Here is a 20,997-nt window from a genome sequence, read left to right as displayed (position 1 = left end):
CAAGTTTACAACTATGCATCTTTCTTTTTGCCTGCAACCCAAGAAGGTCCAGGGTAGAGATCGGGTGGTCAGGCTCACTGACTTAGTTGACACATGTCATTTGTTCCCAACTGTGCAGATAGATGCTCATGCTGTTGATCACTGGATTGTCTGGTCCAGACTGGATTATTTATAGACCACCACCATATAACTGGAATATTGCGGAGTGTGGCATGAAACTAAACTCACTCACTCACTCACCTCTTTTTGCCTACACTGTCAACAAAATATCATTTATACAACAGGACTAATTCTTTCAAACAACTTACCAACAGTGTTTTCGAAGCCAGTTATGAGTTCAAAGACACTGGTTTTAAAGTCCATCTCAGTAGGTGACAGGCTGACATAAGATGTAGATACATTTTGTCGGGAATAGGAGTCTCTGAAACATTAATAAGTAGAAGCCATATTTACATACTAGCGTCAGTCAAAATTACTGACCCATGGCAATTATAGACAATTTTGATAATTAATTTTTAAAACAGGAACAGACACTTCACTACCATTTCCGGTGAGTGTGTTGGGATCTACATAACTTATAGCAGAATTCCAGCAAATCTAACCTGTGCCATTGCAGAAGTCTTCATGAATTAATACCTACAATCAGTTACCATGTGATACCATCACCTGTAGTGTGGGGAGAAGAAGGCCTCATTACACGATACCTGATCACAATAACTTTACTCTAATTACCATAATAAAGCACAATAATGCATTAAATTCATCATGTTTCTTATGCTAAACTGTTACTAAACTGAAGTGTGAATAAGTTTCATTTTCACCACAAACTTATAAGATTTCAACACTTTGATGGGAGAAAAAAGGATGGTTGTAGTCATAGATTGTAATACATAATTTGATGATTATTAAAAAAAATAACATAAAGCTCTTCCTTCCGTTGTTTACAAAAGTTCTGAAACTTGAGTACATCTGAGAGTAGTGTTCTCCTGCTACTCACTTGACTTCCTCTTTGTAGGCAAATCTGTTCCTATTGGGGTCCTCGTCTTCTTCCGAGTAGTGCTGATCCTCCTCGTCTGACCCACTCAGGTAGTCACTCTCACTCTCTGTACACAACACACAACACATACATCACACTCACTTCATGGTATAGTTGGCTCTGCTTGAACAGTATTGATATATTTAGTGGCTTGTCACAAGGGGAAAAAGTTTCAAGTGATACAGATGTTCACCATCAAAATCATCATCAGTTGGAATCTTGGATTTAAATCCCTGATTAGTGGATCATGCTGTCTGTACTGGTTACAGTGAGTATGGTTTTACACCATGTGTAAAATATGTCACCAAAATCACATAGGGACACAAGAAATGGGCTTCAAACATTGTACTCATGTAGTGAATCGAACCCACTTCTTAAGCATGATGAATGAACACTTTAACCACTAGGCTACCCCACCTCCGAATCTCCCCTAGTAGTGGTTAAGTGAGAGTGTTACGGTTAAAAATTTTCCCTGACAAAGAATGTAAGAAATCCCCTGTGAACCAGCAAAACAGTACGAAGACAAGTCTTAAACGTTCAAATTCTATATTATTTAGGCAAAGAGAGCAAGTTATACAAGGTCACGAGTCAATTTCACAATACCAATTTCAGTACAATACAAGTGCGACAAAATCTAAGGCAATGGCTCACAAAATATAATATAGCAAACTCATCAAAGTACGAGGGAGAAACAGTTATGAAGAATGAAAACACAGCGAGCGGTCTGACAGCAGTTTCAGGCGTTGACGGATATGTTAACGTTGGTGATGTAACAGCAGTAAATGTCCGTGTAGCAACACGGCCACCAGCCTTTTTATATATATTCAGTCATTTCCTGAAAGTTTGGGTACATACGTCCATCGCCAACACTGTAGAAATCTCTAGCAGTCTCCCGGAAGTAGCAAATAGAAAACCAAGAGCAGATAAAAGTGCTGACCATCTATTACACGAAATGTGACCTATCATATCTAATATTCAAAACACTAAATGTTGTGACCCTACAATAATTATTACTTAATTAATAACAAAAATATACAGAAAATACACACTCGTAACAAGCGCATACAACTGTTTTTTCCTACTATTTACCAGAAATAGGATCCTCATCAGGAAACTTGACAATCTTCTTTTTGACAGCTTTCTCTTCATTGTTGAGAGAGCTGCTTTGCCTGCCTTGTGGACTACGAATGTTATGTCGTGGAGAGCTCTGTCTCCGTGTGGACTGTCCAGTGGATGGTTTGGGGACGTTGAGGACAAGGGACACATTGAACACTGGGGCCACAATCTCCTCCACTATCTCCTTGTGCTTCAGTTCCTCTAGAACCTGATACACATACATGCCACATGATGAAAGAAATCAACATCTAGCTTGCCAGATTGTTTGGGCCATTTCCAAAACTGTTTCCCTATCAAATAGTACAGTTATTTCATGACTGAAACAATCATCGATTTTTCAGTGAGTGAGAGTGAGTGAGTAAGTGAGTTTTAGCAATATTCGATCAATATCACGGTGGGGGCCACCAGAAAAAGGGCTCCACACATTGTACCCATGTGAGGAAGTCTTTGGCATGACAAGCAGATGCTTTAAGTTTAACCACTAGGCCACCCCACAGCACCGATATTCAGCCAGGCCACTCTGGAACTGAATGTTCAATCATAGTCATTTAGTTCCATTAAGTATCGTGATTGCTGCTACATGTTGTCTCTTGTAGTTATGACCCATCCTAAATCTCACTTGCCCCTCCCCTGTACTAAATAACCATCAAACATAGACCTACTCATACTTTGAGAATAAGCCTCTACTTTTCAGGTACAGTACAAGTAGTAGCAATAAATATTACCAAGATTACAAACAGAAAACTTTAAGCTAAAAAACTACTGATCACATAACATGGTGAGTGAATGTGCACAAGCAGTTGAAATAGTGAAACATAGATTTTGTGAATGAATTGTGTTTATCATGTGGAGAAAGATCATCTCAACATAGCTCATGCTTATGATTATGGCATCTGACATCCATCTACGAAGCTGCAAGAATGTGACAAAGGTTATGAAGACAACAGAATATCTTCAAATATATTCAGTGAATTGTGTACATGTATTTGCTATTTATAGTGAAACAAACACCTCTTAAGGTGTCATATTGTGAAAACATGCATGTTTACCATGTTTTACAGACACCCCAAATCTGTAAACAAAAGTAAGTGTATGCTATAACTGACAAATTCTGATGTACATTATATAGACTGGCGTTATCAATATCAAATCAAATCTAGTGAATACATTTATACAAGCAAACTTTCAAAATATTCATAACTGGCTAAAATCTATGAATGTGAACAGACACTGAGACTATACCTCAGCTGCAATGGCCCTAGAACATACTCTAAAATAAGTAACCAGTTTCACATTTAATTGTTCTCATCAGACTGAATGTTTCATCACGTATATAATGTTGGGTACTGAAAGGCCATAGTGACCTTCTGACTTCAGCTTGAAAACCAAACCAGAGGATCCAGTTCAGTATATTATAGGATGGCACTGTACAAAGTGATCTAAGCACTAAGGTGATTGTAGCTGCCATACCATAGCATAGATATACCACTGGAGTAGCACTGAGGTTGCTTTGTATCATGGTTATTACCAGAATAAGTATGTTGTGGGTACTGGGGTAGACCAAAAGGACACTGTCCCCAAATCACAATGTTCCGAAACCCTTCTTGCTTGGTTGCACTTTAAATGCATAGAACACAACCCTAAAAACATTATTAGCACATCACATATTTCTTTATGCATTTCCATAACCAATAGTATCTTAAAACAACAGACAATATTTCACTCAAGGCTGTAAAATGATCCAAGAACTTGCATGTGCCCTTAAGCAAGGGAAAAACCAGAGTAAAGATATATGTTTCTGGCTAAGAATGGTATTCAGGTGTCTGCACGTGTCTACTGGTTTCGTAACAATCAGCAATATTCCAGTTAAATGATGACTACCTGAAAATAATCGTGTCTGGACCAGACAATCTTGTGATTAATACCATGAGCAAAGATCCATAACACTGGGGTATGATGGCATACAATGAACCATACAGCCAAGCCTGACTGCCTTACCTCCTGGTTGCCTCTTTCAGTCAACGTAAGTTGTTGTGGACTTGTTCTAATCTACAAATTTCCCCTTGGTACATTAGCTGGTGAAGAGGTAGGTGAAAATTCTGACCTGGTCAATGTCGGGGGGTCCTGTTTCCTCTTCTGGTTGGTCAAAGTCATACTGGGGGATCACATAGCCACTCTTGGTCACTTGCACTGGACGGGCGGATGTCTTTGGAGTAAGGCTGGACTCAACTGATGTTCGTCTTAAAGTTAGAGGTAAATCAAAATAATACAATTCAATTTTTTTAAAACAAAATCTACCAAACAAAACATTCATTTCACACTCAATCCATCATCCACTTTTAAGACATAAGACCCTATAAGACTTGGATGTGTCACCAATACTGCCCCTACCCAACAGCCTGCTTACAAACACAGATTCTACCTCAAAGATCTGTCTGCCAATACAGACCCCACCTCACAGCCTGTTTACAAATGCAGGCACTACCTTACAAACCTGTTTACAATCACATCCTGTTTACAAAAATACACACATGTCCCAATGTATGCACTCAGTCTTACCTCTGTGATGATATGTAGCTGGGTCGATAGCTGGCATCTGTCCTGACAGACTCTGAGTCACTCTGTGAATCCTACAACATATCCAGCAGACATATCAGTCAGCAGGTATATCATGCTAGCTGTCTCATTAAAATCAGACCATCACTCCACATTGATACATACCTCTCTCTATCAAAGAAGCAAACACAGTTCAAGATAAACAATCCCTGATATCTGTATCTAAAAAAAATGCCAGTTCCAAACAGTAAACCTAAAATAAATCATTTTTTCACTTAAGGATAGAAATTGGCAATAGGAAACTGAAACAGCTAATGGATTGTACAAAATGAAGGATGTTAAAAAGCCAAAATGTTTCAGAACTTCAACATCTTTTCTAAATCCCAAACATGATTTTGATTTGGCAGTTACAAGTCACTCCTAGTTCACCCAGTGTGTCCTGCTGTGAGTGTTTTGTCAATTTTAAGCTTTCATGGACAGATGAACTGGAGTGAAGGGTCTGATTCTAAAGACAGCACCATGCCAGTAGACACCTACTAATGTTAATGCATCATAGGGAGGTAACAGTGTATCATATGGCCCTTAATGTCTTATGCTACAGTACTGAGCAACTGCAGAAAGATTGTCTTGCACTGTTTTGGATTCTACAATTTTCTGACACAAAATGTCTTGTGCAATTTAGCTTGCTTGAGTTTTTCACTTGAGCAGACACCCTCAGTCTAGGTGCATTCATCTCTCAAAATGTTGGCTTTTCCAGAAGGACTAAAGGAGTTAACGGTGCAAAGTCCATGTTTAACACAAGGAATTTTGATGCACCATACATGGAATCAGTTACAGTTAATATAATGAATATTAAGATTGTGCTTTATATTGTTTAAACAGGGAATAAATAAAATATCATGGCATAGCAGAAATAACAAATATGTATGAAAATATACTAGGCACATAAAGAAACTGTGCATACAAAAATTCAAAATCTAAATTTATCAAACCTGTGTAGGCACATAAGGATTTAAACTCAGATTAGTGACATGTATCCAACATGCATGCACGTGCCATGTTCCATGACGTCAGTGGGTTTGTCCTTGAGACGTGCAAGACGTTGTTCCATGTGCATTCCGAGAGAGAGAAACAGAGCGAATGAATGCTTCACAATACTGTCACTTTGGAAAGCTAAACCTCTGCCCCTACGATCGTTAAAAAAATTAAACAGCTATTGAAACTCATAGCACGCCAAGGCTAACGTCTGCACAATGTCATGAAGCCATTTGGATGTTCTGTGAGGGGAATGTCTCAATGACAAGTGGCGCCCATGTGTAACAACGCCAAGACAAGACAGATGGATAAGGGTGATCCATCTTCGCCACAGGTTTCAGACTGCAGTGATGACTGCCTGGACCATCCCAGGTGTTCGCCGTATTCACCCCAACACACTGAAATCATGTCAGTAGACCCTTGTTTTGGTGGAGAAATGTTGTTTTTACAGGTGAGTCCAGGTTTAGCATTTCCCATAGTGATGGACGTCGACATGCTTAATAACGCGTGGAAGAACGTTATGCACTGGCCTGTGTCTTGGAGAGGAATCACTTTGGTGGTGGTTCTGTGTTGATTTGGGGTGGAATAACAGCACGCCAAAGAACTCCTTTGGTGATTGTTCAAGGCAACTTAACTGGTGTGGGCTACAGGGATCAGATTCTTCAACCTGTGGCAAAACCTTTTCTGCAATGTCATGGTCCTGGGTTAACATTCCAACAGCACAATGCCCGCCCTCATACTGCAAGGGTTGCTATGGATTTCTTGCAATAGAACAATGCTGATATACTGCCTTGGCCTGCAAATTCACTGGATATCTCAATGAAAGGGCATGTTTGGGACAAGATGGATCGACATCTACACCGTCTTCCTCATCCACCAGATAACTTCCTTGACCTTGCAACAGAACTTGACAGAATCTGGTGTGACATCCCACAATTCTTCCTTGCACATGTAACTGGCTCTATGTGTCATCGATGCACTGCTGTTCTCAGTGCCATGATGGACGTACCCATTACTGAGCTTGTGACATGGTCATTTGACCCCTGTCCCGCTTGTGGACTCATAAACGTCATTGTGATTGACTTTTCAATTGAAATTCTCCCTATTTGTTATGGTCTCATGATCCCTCCATTAAAGTTTATGTGTACCTTTGACATTGTTATCACACTTATCAACTGGGATAATATTTTGATAATGCACAATTTCTTTCTGTGCTTAGTATAGTTTTGGTGGATGTGATCAAAAACATTAACCAACATTGGCTTAAGTTAAGTGCTTCATGCAAGTAATAAGTATGAGGAAGATTTGGTAATACGATCAGTCTACATTTTGTATGGGAAGTGGTAGTACAAGCATTGGTGCAAGAGTATGGATGTAATATTGGAATAAATACAACTGTTAGTAGATGATATATGAAAAGTAAAACTAACTTGACCGCTCTCTGGACACAGAGAATGCACACACACTAGGCACGTTTAGTGAAGGATATGTACTTTGAAGCAGAAAGTCTGATGTTGAAAAATACTAAAATACTGGGAACATAATATGACAGGTCCTCCTACCCATGGCAAGAGGGACAACTAAGTCCAGTTTCCACACTTAGAGAAAAAGGATGGAAATTTGAGGCTAAATGGCAGTGCCTGACCAATCTGACTCTCATGTCTCTTATCACCTTCTTGATAGCACTCCAGTTACCTGCCGTTGGCAGTCTACTGTTTACTTCGTGTATGCAAAGACTCTGAGAGAATGATGATATGGCCATGGTTTGCTGGTAAATTCTTGAGTCTGTCGTACATATAAAGGCTGGTTATTGTGTTGTGTGACGAAAATCACACACTGGAATTCGTCGTCTGTCTGTCTATATTAATTGTCTGCCTTTGTCTACATCAGTGCATGACCATCATTTGACACAGTCTGCCTAACCACTGACATTGCAAACAAGCTTCATTTAGTTCATCAGATCTCACTCTCAGTGTAAAATGGCAAAAGTTAAACCTGCAGTTGATTCATTGCAACTTGCTCATTGTTTGCTCAATATATTATTGAATATTTTAGACTTGTCTGTGTTTTAGTTTGCTTGTTCAAAGGGGATTTCTTATACCTTTAGTCACAGCACTTTATTATCCGTAACATTGCAGATATATCAGAATAAAAACAGAAGTACATGTAAATACATGTAAAAGAGGTCATAATATTAGAGAATATTTATATGACCTTGATACAAGGGACACGATTCTTACTGTACAGGATGAACATACTATACAGAGTTATATGTGTCAGTTACATATATGTACTAACCATTAAAAATACAGGTCTAAACATGATAAACACACAGTATGATATGTACATTATTCAGTACATGAAATACAAGAGGACAATAACATACAGGCATAAACAATCCACTGCCAAACAAACTTCACAATAAACTGGGACAGTAGGCTTTCCATGGAAAACCCAGTCCACTAGCCAGGATAGTGTTTGGGAGAATGATGCAGAGCAAATGGAGTTGCATAGATGCAATAATGCACCACATTGATGTCTCACCTGAACTGTACCTGTATGTATTCTTATGAACAAACCATGCAACACTGAGTTTATGGAGATCTGCAGGTATGCGGGTTTAGCTGACAGGTTATGACTTCAGTTTGTTCGGCAGTGTGTACACATATGTTAAGTATTCTTGATGAAGCACTAAATATTTTTATCAGCTATTGCTGTTCAGAAAACAGGACAGAGGAACAGTTTGTTAATGTGACAGATCTAAGAAAGGTAAGAAATAAGCATTGTGGGACGGAAGTTTTATTATAGACATATATATCTAGGATAACATGGGCAAGATTCAAACCCTCAAACCTTCAAACTTCTGGGAGACATATCCACAATCTGAGTAAAGAGACACACAAAGGGCTTATAATAATGAAACCCCTGACACAACTGGTTCTATTTTCATGAAAAGATAACAAAGGCATAACAGATGCCATTTTGGATCTGTGGAAAAGAATACAAAATCTCAGTTAGTGAATTAGTGTGTGCACATCTGTTCTAGGTTCTGTATTTTGACCACTTGGGTGAAACCATTGACAGCATGTATGGGGCAGAGAAACCATGAAACATAATCAGGTTTGGGATTCAACCTTGATCACAGGTTTCTGGTACAACAAAGGGCCACAACTCTGCCCAGCAAATTGCGCTGCCTTTGACAACAGGTTCACTCATGACCCTGCAGAAAGACTGAGGATGCAGAGAACTGTAATGTCATACTAATTGATGGAATCTTTCAGATCTATCAAAAACAGATTTCAGATCTAGTTACGTTGGATGATAATATTGAAATATATATAAATATATTTAAATAAATTTATTTTTGAAGGTTTCTACAAAAAATAACGATTACATTAAAGTTTTACAAGTTTGAATTTATTGTAAAAAGAAGGTTTCTGCATATATTCAGACTCCTGACTGATTAACTTTGGACTTCATGGTAGTTACTGTCAGTATGCCTGAAAACAATTTGTGCTTGTTGGTTTTCATTAACATATGATGAAATAATATGTACAATGTTTAAGTACCTGTTCATCTTCATCACCGATGCTGTATGATGCGATGAAGTGCTCCAGCAGCTGCTGCACTGCTGTCATCACCAGGTGGTGGAGCACGTCCATGAGGAGGTAGTCGACAGAACGCAGGAAGCAGGACAGTCGTGCCAGGATCTTCCTCCACTCGGCAATCTCAGCATACAGTGGCCTGTCTTCTGTATAACACAATACTCCATAACACTAACCATCTCTTACACAACCAGTATACAGGTGTTAGAAACACAAACACAGTATGTTAAACATTTACACATGAACAAATTATGATTTCAGGGGAGCACACTTCTACTACTACTGGCTATTTGGCTCTTATTGGTCAAAACCGTAAGCCTGTAATGATGTAAATCTGTCACTGGATCATGTTCATAAAGGAAAAGGACTGTGATTTAATGAAACTCTTAGGATATTAATTAGAATCACAAAAAGCAGTATGCCATGCAGAAATGTCTCAAGTTGTGATAAAGTCTAATGGACTTGTATTGTGCAGTGTTTGCATTGCATAATTTTCAGGGCAAACAATCTCTACTCACTTTTCTTGGGATCCTTCTTGTCCGACTTGGTTGTTCCTCTTGATTGTTTCAAGGCATCTGTGATATTTTTCGGTACAATGATGGTGACTTTCTTGTGACTGTCACCTCTGATACCCTGTGTGACCCCTTCCATCTCAGCCACAGTCTGACAAAGAGGAGCAAGTAGGACATCATGTGGACATGATACAGTAATATTCCTCCATCATCAGTGAATACATTCATAGTGTTATCACCATTTTAAATATGAATCAAGACAATCTGGTGTCAGCAAACCATTATTACCAGACTCACAATATGCATGAATAACTATCACACTTCATGTGTACTCAGAGATGATAAAGGAATGTACCATGTAGTCAAAAGACATCAAGCTGTGATTCTGTTCACCACTGTTATTCAAATTCATTGCAGTAATGTTGACTAGTAAATACTGCGTGTTCTAATAAAGGTGAAACCTCATGAAGCAAGGTTTGGAAAACAAATCCTATTAACATAATTCAACATTTGCGAAAATTAATGTTTACAGAACCACCAATTAAAGGGAGATAACTCACAGCACAGGACTCCCAGACTATCTCAATGATCTTGTCCCTGAGAAGACTGAGCTGCTGCAAAGCCCTGACCCCTTGATCTCTCTGACATGCCTTGAAGTCCTGGAGCATAAGCGTCTTGCTGCGGTCGAGGTTGACCAAAGAGATCTCACTAGCAGTGTCCAGTTCCTTCCCAGAGATCCCCTTGGCAGCCTGACATAGATACCGCACATGGATGAGACATCCCTGGAGGACCTCATTGGCCATGAACAGGGACTTGTACAGGCAGTTCCTAGGATCAATAAATGAACATTACACACATTTCATCAAAAGTGTTTTCATTAAAATACATATTTACTAATACCTTGATGTGGAGGTCTGATCGTAGGAAGTCACTAAAGAGGCTTCAGGTACCAAAAAGAGTAGAAATTGAAACGGCACATTTGATTTTTATCTAAAAACTTAATGCCCATGACATCTACAGTAAAAAGGTATACCACTGAGAGAACAATTGCACCTTGTGTCTTTTGTTTCGAAACAAAACCTCCAAAAACTGTGAGTGAGTGAGTGAGTTTAGTTTTACGCCGCACTCTGCAATATTCCAGCTATATGGCGGCGGTCTGTAAATAATTGAGTCTGGACCAGACAATCCAGTGATCAACAGCACGAGCATCAATCTGCACAATTGGGAACAGATGACATATGTAAACAAAGTCAGCGAGCCTGACCACCCGATCCCATTAGTCGCATTTTACAACAAGCATAGTCGCCTTTTATTACAAGCATGGGTTGCTGAATGTCAATTTTACCCCTGACCGTCACGAGTCTCCAAAAACAGAACAAAACAACGTGATAGTAATACTGTTGAAGCAATACTTAACATTATGTCATAAAGCACTTTTTGCACATTAGGAAGGAATATCTGACATTTTGCAGTCTTTGCTTGCGTGCTGTCATTATCTGCTTGTTGTAGTGATCTACATGCACATAAGACATATTACAGAATAATACTTTAGTTGAATCATTTCACCTAATAAAATACAGAATACTTGTCCACAAACATTACTTCAGATATGGAAATGCCATTACCTGCTTCCAGAGTTTTTCTGATGTCGAATGTTTCTTCTCCATTGTTTGAATGTCTTCCATTGCCTTTAGTAAAGACATGATACACACATTTGTCACATAGCAGAACACAAAACCTATACAAAAAATACATTATATAGTGACCTGCACAAACATATGAACAAGGTACAACAAATATGGCACTTTAAACAACCATCATGTGTCTACAGCTTAATGAGGACAATGTTTCAGTGTCAACATACTGCCTCCATCCTACGTCAAACATAATATACTGTGGCGCTCCTTTCATGAAGCAACCTTAACTAAGCTTAACCTTAACTTCCATTCTTTAAAGCTGCAGTAAGGTTACCTGTCTGACTTTCAGTCACCATAGTTATTTGTGAAAGGAGGCCCTGAAGTCCAGGATAAAATGGCCCCATTGAGTTGTGAGTCAGAAACAACATAACATAAAGTAAACAGATCAGAAAATGATGATGGTCCGGTAATATGATATGAAAAATCCCATCACTCCTTACTCAGTATCTCTAAGTATTGCCCACAGATATACATACGACTTCTATGCAATCTTCAGCATTTCATTTACAATATGCCTTTTCTCACCTGAACTTGACAAAGACAGGAAGTTGGAATATCATGTAGAAGAGGCGTCTCTCCCAGAGCCACAGAAGGGCATCTGTATTGGAGGAGGAATCCTGGCCATTCTCCCCTTGCAGACACTGAAATACCCGACTTTATTTCTGTTACTGTTATTACTCCTCAAAGCATAACATACTGTACATAATCTTGTTCTATGAGATAAAGTAACAATTACCTTTCTTTGAGATAAGGATTTAATGTCAGATAAAATGATAAATGTATTACCCTAGTGATGAATGAGGCAGACACTGTCCAGTAGATATTTTCAGCTCTGGCTGTGTCTGCAGACACAATCTGAAGGTCATAGGGGTCATACCGCGCTCGTGGATGTCGTCTGTTTCTCGGTAGGCAGTAGAAAAACTGACCATCATCCTCTTTCATGACCTTTTCCTGCAAGAACATAGGACACACATACTTGCATCATACACATGAACAAACAAGCGTCAGTGTGGAAGGGTTAAAGGGATCTATGAAAATACCTTGAGTTATCTGTGGTTTGACAAAACCACAAAAACATAACTAAATAAGCTTTTACTTCAAGACAATTGTAAGATCAACTCATCAATGTTTGGCACCCTGGCATTTGAAAGTATGTGCACAGTGCATATGCAATAACTCTGTCACATGAATAACACTGAGAACAGGACACCAAGTTCTGTGGATAGTCAACTTCTTTATTGCAATGAGCATAACATTTCGGCGAGGTACTAACACCACTGAGAAAGGTCATGATATTTACTAACATGATTTGTACTTTTCACAGAGGGCAGCTCTTAATTTCTCTTCACAAACTGAAACATGTTTATCTTTGACAAATTCAGTATTCACCTGTGTGTCTGTTTGTCAAACATTCGAAGTGAAGAAAATCTTGGCATGGTACGCTAATTCATCTGAATAATAGCCATAATTATCAGCATGGCTGTTTGGAGTTTCTAAGAACATGTTTACAGGTGGACTGTGTTAGCTCATTTGAGTTTCAGTCTGTAGAGCAAACTAGCACTATTTCCAGAAGGCAAGTAAATATAGATCAGCAGAACCTCACATATTCACTACTTGTTTAATAGGCATATCAAGTATTCACTTTAACATCATAGAAACCTTTTTTATCTTGTGATCAGAATGTTGCCATTGATGTTCATTGATGAGTACACAATGCCATTTAGAAAGTGGTCAAATGTAACATATGCTATATTTAGGATTACACTTCATTAGTAAAGTATTGATTCTTGTACTTTGGGGGGGGTGAGTCCCATCAGGGATTTAAACCCATACCCTCAGAGTAAGGCACTTAATTGTTAGAACACAAAGTCAGCCGCCTATCCCATTCAATCACTGCAGCTTCATTGATTATGTGTAAAATATGGCCAAGCACCAGTAACTGTTCCATGATCAGTTCCAACTTACATCATCAGCACATTTCTTCTGCATCATTTCCAGTAATTTCTTCTTACATTCTGGGCCATATCGAGGAACTTGTGTCTCCCAGTTTAAGTTCTGACGCAACTGAATCAGCTTGTCAACAACACTGTCATTTTCAGGAACTAGAAACAGAAAAACTAGAAACAGTCCAAATAGTAAAAACATTCTCGACTTAAATGTAACCTTACCAATCAAAGAATATGTAGTTACTGTATAATTTAATGAAGCAGCTGACAGTAGGCTAACAAGCTGGTAGAGGACATGAACCACAAAAGAAAGATATCAAGCAATGATATCTGTTCAATTGAAATAACTAATGTGCACGCTCTTCACGCAGTGTAACTATCACCACCCACTGACTACTGAACCAGGTAGACATGCAGGGTGAGACAGGGATCAGTTTTATCTTGCAAGAAGTGACAAATATGGAGATCAGTTGGCCAGGTTCTGTCCCTTCAGCTGTTGTCATTTCATTCATTCACCTTACCAAATGATTCTGCTCTATTTCCAGTTTAGATAGAGTATGTGAAGTGCATGTCTGGAGTTCACTACATCCTCAGCAGACAATGTGACATCTTAACGCTCCAGTAGTGTTAAGTCCTGCTCCTGAAGTGACAAGTTGGTCCAGCACAAACTGGAACATTTAACAGTTATAAGCCGCAGTGATATAGCTGGAATAGTGAGGCTGCTGGGTAAAATAACATTTATGAACACTCTGTTTCACTGGTCTCACCTGAGTCATCATACTTATTCTTCCTGAGATATGTCAACACAATGTTGGGGTCGGGTCTTGACAGACTTCGAGCTGATGACACAGACTGTTTGGCACTTAGAGCTCGGCCACTGGGTGCTCTCTTAGGACCATCCTCCTTTGTTACTATCTTGCCCAGAGGGAGCGGTGGAGTTTTTATCTCCAGAGTTCTCTCCCTTTTAGCTATGATTGGAATCTCACCAGGGTATTTCCTGTCACCATCATCTTCATCAGTATCATCATCATCAACATCATCTTTATCCACACTTGGTATTTCAGTGCTTGTGATTGAGCCAGATATTGGTATTGAGTCCTGACGGTTGTGTTTGTCTGTGGTACTGATGGTCACTGCAAGCAGACGTCACACACATTTAAATGGTACCACTGCCATGATACTTATTGCTGTGATACTGTTGGTGTCCTTTGTACAGATACAAAAGAGAGACAGATTACTGTACTTACTTAAAGAAACTAAAATCTGCAAAACAATTCAAGGTTCCCTTGGATCTGCTACAAAAAACTAAATATGAAAGGTATATAAAGTTCTTTTAGTTTGTACATTGTAGATACTAAAATTAATCCTTAAAAGTTGTTCAGAGTTATGTTTAATATGTTTTAAGACAGTCATACATTCTATGAACAGCTTCAGCCATTCTGAAACAGGAATTTATTTAACCTGTGTTGTCATTAGAAATGTCTAAGAGATCATCATTTTAACTTCTGTTAGCTTCAATAATCATGTTTAGGAATAAGTTAAAATTATTTTAACATGTTTAAGACAGTATATATATTCTATCATAAGTATCACTGTTCAGAGTTGAGAAGCTTCATGCATGACAACATACCGCTATCTGTACCAACCAAACTAACTTGATCCCCCACTGGGATATCTGAGGTTGGTTTGTCAGCAACGAGATCGATCTCCCTTCGTATTGGACCCGCTTTTTGAATACTGGAAAAAGTGAATGTTATGCATTGTGTATGACCCACATCTAAGTCAGCCTTCTCCATAGATTTAAGAGCCAATCCAACATTACAAAACTCATTTGCCAACCAACAAAGTGTTACAATGGTTACAGCAAGGAAAGCTCCATAAACCTGAACTATTATTTTAAAAGGGTGAGAAAGTATCAGGCTCTTGACCTTTCAATTCTGAAGAGCACATAAATCTTTCAGAGAAAGAGCACTCAAGAATAACAATTACCTTAATTAGTCTGCATAAACTGTGTCATAGAAAGTGAATGAATGTTGTTTTATGCAGTTAGCAATATTGGGATTACATTGTATGCTCGACACTGTGACAGAGGATATGGTAACATTACATTTTCTTCAAGATTGGTGGTGAGGAGAGTTCGACACCAGCAGTTTGTCTGAGCTGCTGCTGTCGACGGTCATAGTCCTTCCTGAACAATGTGGTTCTGAAAGCTGGCATTGGGTGCTGCTCACGTTTGCCAGAAGGAGGACGAGGTATCTGCAGCTGTAATAACACGGAACAAAGAATTTAACAGACAAACAGACAGGTCAATCGGTTTTTGTGTACATGGTGTAATGATAATTATTAGGGCTGCCACAAATACACTATGTGGCGAATATGATATGTATCATGAATATTGGTTAACAAATACGATAATTATTCATGAATATAATATTGTAGTTAAGTCATTGATGCACAATACGGAATCTTGTTCTCATGATTTCTGATTGATAGACATCCTAAAATTGCAAAGTCTAAGCTAGTAGTACTTACATTGCCATTAGTGGACGGAGGTCTCAGTGACTGATATCTTGCATTGATGAGAACAGCTGAATTTTCTGGTTTATCATACAGCCTCTCTTTCAGTTCTGCTGCCATGTTCGGTATTGGTTTTATTCCAAGTCTGATGCCAGATGGAACAGTAGTTCCATTTCCTTTAGGAAATTTTGGTGAACCAAGATCAAATCTGGCAACTTTGGCACGTGGTAGGTTTGGTTTGGATAACAATTCATTTTCCAATAAACCAATATCTCCTAAATCTTGATTCAAAACTGTCGATTCAGACAGCTGGCTTATGAGACTACCTCGTGATTCTCCACGTCCTTCCGACATTTTGTTCTTTTGACTGTGTCAGTCCTTGGATATCTGCAGAGAATGTATCAAATATTTGAAAGATCAAACTTCAGTGATAAACCGATCCATCTTGGATTTACTTTGATGATTGATGTGACACAAAATATGAATAACAATGTATTGATACATGCAAAAGGAAAATATAACAACAAACACTGCCACACATCATCACAAGAAGAAAATAATACAAGAACATATTGCACCATAAAGCAACAGATTTTGACACAACAATTAAATAAACATCCTATGTGTTCGTCAACATAGAGGAAACAATCTGAACTAAATGTATTTGTTGGACAATGTAAGGGATACATTAAACTAGATATAAAAGATCCTTCACAGAGCTCCAGATAAGGTGCGTATTTGCATATTTTACTCAATAAAAACCGCATTTACTCAATAAATTACAAATCTGGGAATAAAAGAAACACACAAGGATCACTTAAAACCCAATAGGTCTATAGTACCTTGCATACATTACTCAATTAACTACTGGCTTGTGAATGATAATTTGTTATGGTGCCCAAACTCTACAACAGCTTTAGCTAAGGGTAGGCATTGCCTATATATACATATACCATTATAACCGTAACCACTCTCACATTTTCACTCTAATAGTCACAAGGTGAGTATTTAGAAATGGCTTCCATAAGTTTTTCAGTATGACAATTAGTAAAAGCTTTTAGTCTATTGAGATGCATTTATATTTATATATTTAGAAGAGTTAAGTTCCCGACAAGGATATGAAACTGCGCAAAAGTACTCAAAGATTTTAACTAGTGGGAGTATATAAAATGCTAATTATTCCTCAAAATTGCAATTACTCATACATAAACAGACATGGGAGTAAACCCCCAAGTGCTTGAAAGATTATCTGGAGCTCTGTCCTTATTCTGGACATGTTAACATCCACAATGTAACCTGATTCATTCATGATGGGAAAATAATGGATCACATGTATAGCATTAGAACAAACAGTGGCATGGTTTATGCTACAATATATATGATATATTCTATATAATCTACTGTCATAATCATGACTGAATAACAGCTTAACGAAAAACAACATTCACTAAGAGGCATACGTAATATCAAAACAAACTGAACGTCTGAAGAAAAAACTTTGCTTATTGAAATTTTTTCTATTTTGATTGATTTTGATTTTGATTGATGACAGTTGTGATCTAGTATCGCTAACGCCATGTATCCATGACAGAAAGTTCAATAAATAAAAAATGTTTGGTAAATAGCCTTACTATAATTTGTAAGTGTTCCGCATTACAAAATGTAAACAGCAAGGTGCTTCGTTTACGCTGGAAGACGCCATGATGGTTTACCTTAGCAATACCCACAATGCCTTGCGTCAAAAATAAGCTAGACTTACTTTTGTCGCCTTAGCTGTTCCGTAGCGAGAACCACCTTCACATTCCTCTTTCTCGTAAATTCAAAACAAAAGTAGTCTTCTTATATTGGAATTATCGTATCCAGGACATGGAGAAAAAGTATTAAAAAAAAAAATGCTATTTAGATTTAGATCTAATTTGTGCACATCTAAAGCATAGTAGTTGCTAACTGAACATAATACGTAGATATATACGTATTATCACAAGAAAGCTTTTGTTTTATCATGCGTTATATCATAATTGTATTGAAAACACACATTTGTACCAATAGACAACAGAGTTGATGAACGTTATTTTTAGACGCTTCAATTAATTGTCAGTCCGTTTCAACACACCATTGGCTTGTGTGTTTGCTAACACTGACTGACTTTGTTTGCGTTTGTTCAAGGTTGCCTCTGTTTACTCAGCAGAAAATGGGTATCCGTGGGATATCTGCGTTAACACTGTCCATCATACAGTATGACTTACAGCATGTCTGTGTGGTGTGGGTCTCAGCACTATATATTTGGCCTTTTTACTGGAGCTGTCATTTAGACATGAAAGAAAACATATTTTATCTCTCGTGAAATGTGATGAGGTGAAGTGAAATAAGGTGTAATATAGCTTTCGGGATTATTGTTCTTACGTACAGCATTTCTGTGTGAGAGACTGCTGGGTCGGTGCGGGTCAATGTCGATTTTTTCAGCCTGAGACACCACTCCAGACAATAATCCCTGGTTAACACACTTACCAACGAGTTGTATCTTTTATTGAACCCCTGGCCTACAAGCAAAGTCCTTGGTATGACGTAGCCGATCGAGGCTCTCTATTGTTGGTTCTCCCTACTATTTGACTTGCACGATAATCCGTGCATTTACAGCAGAAGATTAAAAAGATTTAACTTAACAGGAGCTCTAAAAGCTGCTCATAAAATTATATCTTGACGTCTGCCATTGCAGGCACATGGAGCCAATACAGAGTTGCCCATAAGGTTTGCACATGTCACGGAGTTTGATATACCGTACATGTGGGTTTTGTTTCTAATGACTCTCTAAGGCCTCTGATCTTCGCTAACGCCAATTTATTTCAACTTTGTGCTTCGACTTGTGGGTTTTGTTGTAATTATTCCAGCAATAGTGTTTTTGATACAGGCTCATAGAAACCCGATCCGATTTCAGGGGTGGTTGTCATGTCGAACACAAAGAAATGCCATTTCTGGATGTATCGTAACGTGTATAGGCGGGTTCTTACTTACTTTTCCATACCCGGGTTTATTTGATTCATATCGCTTTATAATGATGAAAAGAAAGCTAAAAGATAATCAGAGAGCAGTATATAATATGTTTTATGCACGGTTATGAAATTCCTGGAACCGGTGATGTAACCTTGCGAGTTAAAACCCGCCTTAGAAGTGATCTTCAGTAACCCATGCTTGTTGTAAGAGGCGACTAACGGGATCGGGTGGTCAGAGTTAGAACTGGTCTTCAGTGACCCATGCTTGTTGTAAGAGGCGACTAACGGGATCGGGTGGTCAGACTTAGAACTGATCTTCAGTAGCCCATGCTTGTTGTAAGAGGCGAATAACGGGATCGGGTGGTCAGGCTCGCTGACTTGGTTAAGTCATCGTATCCCAACAGCAGAGATCGATTCTCATGCTGTTGATCACTGAGTTGTCTGCTCCTGAATCAGACCGCCACCTTATAGCTGGACTATTGCCGAGTTGAGCTTAAAGTAAACTCACTCACTAATTCACTCACTCGCTCTAACCTGGCTACTGTGTACACTGCATGTTTCCCCTTATCTTTTATCTTAAGTGACTGGGCAGCGGTAGGGGCAGTATTCCTAGGTCAGCACTATTACTTGTATTGTAAGATACAGTGAATAGCTACAACCCCGACTATATTGGTGACATATATAATATTCAGCTATGCAGCCAATGCTGCATCCGTTATACGCTTCGTATTTCTTCTGTATTGCGCTGTGTTCAGTAGGAGTGAGAGATACGTCCTGAATCTGACCAGCAAAATTAGATCTGGATCGGAAAAATGGAAATTTCATGGAATAATCATCCTGCTCTTCCAAATCTTTAAAGACATACAAGGGATGCCACGTGATAGTTCACTAGAAAGAAAAATATACACACAAATGTCGATTATTGATAAAAATCTAGAATTACTTCCAGAAAATACATCCTCAAATCGAGTTCAACACTTTCCTACAAAATTCATACAAATGGTATATCACAAAGGTTATACGGAATAATTTAATGGTGATATTCTGCTGACATTTTTTATCAGTTCATGTTTTGCGCTGAAAAAGATATAAATTGCCAAATAATTTCTTATTCATGAAATCAATGAAGTATTTGAACGAGACTCCATATATCATGAAATTATATGCCTAATCAAAAGGTGTGCGAGATCAGGGTAACTCTATCAAGATTGTAGATTATCCCTGGCGAGATCGTTAAGATGATTGCAATCATATGTAAAGCAACATATTAAACTGTAGGGGAAACAGTTTGACCAATATTTGAATTTTTACTTAAATCTTTCCCATCAATTAGAGAAATAGGAGATGTGTACAAACATATTAAGGATCGCATCTCCAGTGTTGAGTTTATGACATGCCATGACAATTATGGATACGCTTTGGCTTTCTAGAAATGTGTCAGAAAAATGGGTCCTGTCCTGTACTTAACAACAAACTCATTTTTGCTTACATCGGTTATATTTATGTTTGAGGTCGCGGTGGGCGAGTTAACTAAAGCGCCAGGCTAGTCATCCAACGAGGTTGAGGTGTTCGGATCGAGCAAACCTGTGACCGGATGTAAAAACCTTTTGTGTGCAGACTCTTTCCATGTTGTCACAACCCCTAGCTATTGTGTACAGTACACAACCCTGTGCGCTTAAAAGGACCCACGGATACGTTGGTATATGACCAGATGATGGCCATATGAATACGTGCAAACACCTAGTTGCTGGTACAGCAACGTGACAAAGTATTGTGCCTATGCGTCCCAGTCTACGCAGCTGTAAACTGGGTACCTTGTTAGGATGAGAGAGCCATAGTTATACTAGGTGCTCCAGGTGGCAGCAGGAGGTGTATACTCCCCAGGGAGTTGAGATTGATAATACGATGCGACGTTGAGATTGACATCCAATGATCGAGGGAAACAAATACCAGTGCCTTGAGCAAGCCACAGTTACATGGATATGTG

General features: G+C 38.6%; 1 protein-coding gene across 1 annotated transcript in view; it reads right to left on the bottom strand.

Annotated features, from left to right (window-relative positions):
• Window positions 1-17,747, bottom strand: part of LOC137294559 (dynein axonemal heavy chain 6-like) — a 75,887-nt gene extending 58,140 nt beyond the window's left edge. Inside the window, exons 1-17 of the mRNA XM_067825604.1 lie at window positions 17,652-17,747; window positions 16,036-16,407; window positions 15,611-15,765; window positions 15,134-15,240; window positions 14,271-14,636; window positions 13,523-13,659; window positions 12,344-12,508; window positions 12,083-12,198; window positions 11,486-11,548; window positions 10,421-10,688; window positions 9,867-10,011; window positions 9,313-9,494; window positions 4,712-4,782; window positions 4,257-4,392; window positions 2,126-2,360; window positions 998-1,103; window positions 309-421 (exon numbers count right to left, since the gene is read on the bottom strand). Of these exons, the coding sequence (XP_067681705.1) occupies window positions 309-421; window positions 998-1,103; window positions 2,126-2,360; window positions 4,257-4,392; window positions 4,712-4,782; window positions 9,313-9,494; window positions 9,867-10,011; window positions 10,421-10,688; window positions 11,486-11,548; window positions 12,083-12,198; window positions 12,344-12,508; window positions 13,523-13,659; window positions 14,271-14,636; window positions 15,134-15,240; window positions 15,611-15,765; window positions 16,036-16,374 (2,704 nt within the window). The 5' untranslated portion in view covers window positions 16,375-16,407; window positions 17,652-17,747. The remainder of the gene's footprint in view (window positions 1-308; window positions 422-997; window positions 1,104-2,125; window positions 2,361-4,256; window positions 4,393-4,711; window positions 4,783-9,312; window positions 9,495-9,866; window positions 10,012-10,420; window positions 10,689-11,485; window positions 11,549-12,082; window positions 12,199-12,343; window positions 12,509-13,522; window positions 13,660-14,270; window positions 14,637-15,133; window positions 15,241-15,610; window positions 15,766-16,035; window positions 16,408-17,651) is intronic.
• Between the last annotated feature and the right edge of the window lie 3,250 nt (window positions 17,748-20,997).

Source organism: Haliotis asinina, chromosome 8 (genome assembly GCF_037392515.1).
Source record: "Haliotis asinina isolate JCU_RB_2024 chromosome 8, JCU_Hal_asi_v2, whole genome shotgun sequence".
Lineage (NCBI taxonomy): Eukaryota > Metazoa > Mollusca > Gastropoda > Lepetellida > Haliotidae > Haliotis > Haliotis asinina.
The sequence above is the reverse complement of the archived record's forward strand: the minus strand, read 5'-3'. Positions and strand labels throughout refer to the sequence as shown.